Source organism: Charadrius vociferus, unplaced genomic scaffold (assembly GCF_000708025.1).
Source record: "Charadrius vociferus isolate BGI_N301 unplaced genomic scaffold, ASM70802v2 scaffold125, whole genome shotgun sequence".
NCBI lineage: Eukaryota > Metazoa > Chordata > Aves > Charadriiformes > Charadriidae > Charadrius > Charadrius vociferus.
In genome coordinates this window covers 3435141-3440152 of record NW_009649036.1, presented here as the reverse complement: position 1 = coordinate 3440152, position 5012 = coordinate 3435141, and the positions used below count along the sequence as shown (strand labels likewise).

Sequence of the window (5012 nt, the reverse complement as noted above, 5' to 3'; positions counted from 1 at the left end):
ATTGTTTAGAATGGAATGACTTGACTTAATGAATCAAACTTTTTCAAAAGTAACCATGAATTAATACAAGCCTTGAGACAGAAAGACTGACCTCCTGTGCTTTTTAGTGCTATATAGTGTCAGAGAAATCTTAAAGGGATTTAGCACCATAATTGTCTTTCGTTACCAAATGTCCCACTAAAATGATGTTCTGCTATAATGTATTTGTAGGATCCCGTGTCTCTGTATTCACATTAGCGTGTCCGCTCTGTTGAAGGAAGGCGTTATTTTGATTGCTCCACTCCCCACTCATTGCGGTCTGTTGTTCTGAGCTTCCTTTCTGAGATGCCAGTGGGTTTCTGCTAATCACCAGTTCCAGCTTATTGCCAGATTCGGCGATGAGGGGCACAACTAGACAGCAGTCAAAGTCTCTGGTGCGAACGTGGTTTACCTGAATGATTAGAAGATGGATTTTTGTTTTAGGAAAAAGAAATGAAATCACAAGAGAAATAGATTTATCCTTGAGACTACGGAACCTGACTTAAATAGTCTAGGGAGAGAATCGCCCAATACAAGACTACTTAACCGTGGTGTGTGGTCTGAAGGCAGCAGTAAGTTTTCTACTCACCCTTTAACAGAATGTAGCTAAAGTGGGCATATTTACACTGGTGATAGCTGTTGGCAGCTGTCACAATGCCCACTCCATAAATGACATTTAACAGCACATAGTTATTCTGTCTTTCATGGCATTCGTTAATTTAAATGCAATAGATCACATCTAAAATTTCAATTCAGTTCAGGTCTTCTCTGGTTTTCATTAATATATAAAGTATTTTATTGGGCTAGTTGACAAAAAAATTGAGTTTTTCCGTCATGATCCAACTTGGCACTGGGGGAAGTGCAGTGCTCATTGTGACAACTATGTCAATCAACAACTTGGATTGAGCACAGAAACAATGCTCAAGTCTGTGTGAAGAACAGCAAAAATTACAAATCTGTCTGGAAATGCCTCAGGAAATTCCAGCTTTCCAGTGAGCATCTGTATGTCTCCTTTGGAGTTCTAAAATACCTAACGTTCTGAAAGAATTCGGTTCTTTAAATATGATTTTACAGCAAAATCTAGCCTTAGTGCCACTGCATAAAAGTCAGTCACTGTGAAGTGCTGCTTTTTTTTTACTGAGCGTCTCAGTGCTTTACATGGCCTGTGGCGCAGAGCAATTACAATCATTTGTCCTTCTTCCTGTCCCCCTACATGCATCCTTTCCCAGCAGAAATAGAACAGTACTGCTCAGAATATAAAATATAATAAGCAACGTAGATAATAACTTGTTCCAAATAAGCGATGTAAATGCTTTATGCAATTCTACAATCAGGTCTGGGTACACAGCCACACAAATGCCCCACGGTGTGGTCATAAATCTTTTGACAATGTAACTTGCGTGTCATGGCCCTTCATGCTAAACCTGTGTGACGCCAGAAGCATTACCTGTAAAAGTCTGTCGTATGGTTTTAAACCTCCCAGATCGCCAGGGCCAGCTGGTCGAATATTTTTAACGTACACGCCTTTTTCCAGTAAACCATCTGAGACACTGAACCCAAAGTCTTCTCCATCAGAGTCCTTGTACAAAGTTACCTGTGGAGGTGATGTGACATGGTAAGAAGAGGGTGGGAGGGAAGAAAAGTTTGTCCCATTTCTACAAGCACTAGGCAGGCTTTCTTCCTAGTGGGTTTTGGGTTTTGTTTTTTTTTCCCCCACATTAGCAAGCTCACTTACCTACTATTTGCTACTTACAGTATTGTATGAGAGTTGTTGCCATTTTGTCATGATATTAACATTCTCAGAAGCCTCCTTATTCTTCCATATTAATCAGCCCTTTTCACTTCTGCTTGTCAGCTGGCTATTTGTGGGTTTTATCCCACCTTTTGTGGTGTCATTTTTTATTTTGAGTCTTAAGTTTTCTTCTACCCTGTTCTCTACTTGCCAAGATCTAAGTCCAAGTAGCCAATTGGTCATCCAATTAAGTTTAGGTTTGCTTCAGGGACAAAGACCTGGCCTCAACCACTCGATCAGTGTCGTGTCTTCCAAAACTTCCCTAGGTCATAAATGCACCATAGCCAGCCTGGTTTCGGCCAGGCAGTGGTCCACCCTGTAAGGCCTAATCTCAAAAGTGCTCAGTATGAGAGTTATAATGCAATCTTTTAAGAGAGTATGAATGAAGGCTCCTTCAGCAAGAGCTTGCAGGCAGCGTTCTTACAGTCACATAGCCAAGAGACAGTCATTCAACAGCAGGAAATAGAAGTTAATAAAACTGTTAGGAGAAGGTTTTTCAGGTATTCAGCAAACAAGTCCTTGCAGACAGTTTTGTGAAGTCAGTTATTTGACAGAAAAGGCGTCAGACTGTTTTGTAGGTATGTGGGATGCTTAGGTTGTTTTTTTTTTTTTATTTCTGTGAGAGTGTTGGGTTTTTTCCTTGCTTCTTTCTCACATCAGGAGTGCAGACCTATGCGAGTAAATTGTGTGGGTCAGTGGCGTGACATCTGACTGACAAACTGATGCTGGCACAAAATGCGTGTGCAGATACAGTCACAGTCAAAATCGGGCTTTTACTGCTAGAGTTTTTTTTACTTTTGGTTCAAAATACTGATTTAAAACATACCTTGGCTAATAAAATGACAACATTAAGAGTGCTCTGTAATTTTATAATGGCTGGGTATCAGTAATGCTCCATATGCTGCATCTTAGTGTGTGCCAGCCACTGAATTCCTTTCTGGTGTTTCTGAATGAGAGAATAATTCAATCTGGAGGGGACTTTGGGAAGTCTCTAGTCCAATCTCCTGCTCAAGGCAGGGCCAAGACCAAATTCAGATTGGGCTGTCGAGGACTTGGTCAGGATTTCATAGAAGAGTGCCAAGGCACAGCAGTGCTGGGGCATGGTGCTTGCTGCTGCTACCTTGAGAAAGCTTCTGAGATCCTGCCTTAACTGCTGTTGTGAAAAGGTAAGCAAGAACAGACAAGGATGTCTCAAAACAGGAGTGAAGGTCAGATCAACAAAGAGCACAGATAGTTGGGTGCGGTGTTTTTCCTCTGCTCTCTGCAGTTTTCTTGAGAAATTTACTTGACTTTAGTGATGTATCAATAGTGCTTTAACCAGAATGAAACCAGACTCACTGCTAAGTTTGGTAGCTATCCTGGGCCACAGCTGAGAGAAGCAAGACGTAACACCAGCTGCTGCAGCATTAGCACTGTTTTATCTGTAGACGTGGTTGATGCATCTCTGGGCTGCTGTGAACACCTCCATCTCATGCTGGGGTAAGCACAAATGCCCACACGCAGTATTCGTCCCTTACTTTATAGCAGTTCCTCCTCTACTGTTGTTTTTCTCCCCCTGTACAGCACAGCAAAGCAGAAAGCCACACCTGAAGTCCCCTTAACTAAGCTGAAGGCTTTCTCCCAGTGACTATTTTTGGGTATGAGCTCTAATTTTAAACTTCCCAGTGACTGCTGTGCTTTATTTTCTCCCATCTTCTCCTAAATTACCTTCATGCTGAACCTGTCATACTTCCTCCACCTCAGCGTGAATTTGAGGAGTCAATGGGCATTTCAGCTACTGAAAAACCTATCTGCAAAATCAAAATAATTCATCATAGAATGATTTTAATTTGTATCAACAGCTGCTGTACCAGCAGGACTCTCGGAAGCTTCTAATAATTTGTTATCAACAGAGACTTTTGTTTGTGATATCATAGCATGTCAAACATGGCTTTGATCTGATGTATGTTTGAAGCTGCTATGAAAGCGCTGTAAGACTACCATTCTGCAAGACTAAAAAAATAAGTAAAAGAGGGAGATATATTTTATTGACAGATTTCTGTACATTTCCTGGCAAGAATAAAAAATAATTAGCACTGGACCACGACACAAATTGACCTCAAATGAGATGATAACTTTTTTTCCCCACACTGTCACAAAGGATAGGAGTGTTTCATGTTAACTGCTTCTTAAAGAAGCCTTGAAACCTAAATGTAAAAATGCGATACAGTGCCTAAGAAAAGAAGACTTACTTAAAATACTGTGCACTGTTCTAGCACAGACGGCACAATTTTTAAAAGGAACTTCCCCTTTCCACTTTTTCTTTTCCCCTTCCTCTTCCTTCAGGCACTGGAGTTAAGTGGAGCTGGATCCAACCTCAGATGAACTACAAAAACATATGAAACAGGGGACTCTCTGAAGTCATCTAGACTGTATTCTTGCCCGAAGGCGGGATCAGCTGCATCTAACCCATTTCTGAGAGACATTTATCTGTCCTGCTTTTTAAAATCTCCGGGGATGGAGACTCCACAGTCTATTAAAGTAATCCCTTCCAGTGCTTCAGATGCTTTCCTTCGGTCTAAACTAAATCACCCCTGCTGAGAGTTAACACTGCTGCTATCTACAGAGAACAACATCACTTTATTCTCTCCATCTCTGCAGCAATGTGAAACAACAATTGTTCTTCTCTCTGGACTTTGTTCAGTAGGTTAACATTCTTCTTTAATCTTCAGACCCCAAACTGGACACTCTATTCCGGTCAAGACCTTACCAAAGCCAAACTACAGAGGAGAATAATTCTGCATGTACTACAGATGGTGGCCCTGTTTGTATGGTCTAGGACAGTGGTGCTTTTTTCTTATTTTTAGTGAGTGGTCTATTAGCAAACAAAATACATACCAATTCTGTTCTACAGATCTAAGGAGGTGCCATTCCATATTAGCTCACCTTACCTTGTGTCTTGTCTATAATAACACCTGAGTCAAAAAATGGAGCATTGCAAATGATAAGGGACATGAAAGAGGAGTTCTGCTATGGAGGTGAGAACCTGCGTTTGCAGGACACTGGGAAGTACTGCAATAGTGCGGCACAGAGGGAAGCAGAACTTAGGAATGATCATCCAAAGTCTTTTATTGCCCCCTGTTATTGTTCAGGTTGGACTTTCCTGATTTATATGGACCAAGCACTCCAGAAGGAAATTACTCACTACCCTGCAACAAGAACT

The 5012-nt window shown here is 41.2% G+C and overlaps 1 protein-coding gene across 1 annotated transcript in view; it reads right to left on the bottom strand.

Annotated features, from left to right (window-relative positions):
• Window positions 1-193: 193 nt before the first annotated feature.
• Window positions 194-5012, bottom strand: part of GRIP1 (glutamate receptor interacting protein 1) — a 232903-nt gene continuing 228084 nt past the window's right edge. Inside the window, exons 23-24 of the mRNA XM_009887807.1 lie at window positions 1466-1612; window positions 194-430 (exon numbers count right to left, since the gene is read on the bottom strand). Coding sequence (XP_009886109.1) covers window positions 194-430; window positions 1466-1612 — 384 coding nt within the window. The remainder of the gene's footprint in view (window positions 431-1465; window positions 1613-5012) is intronic.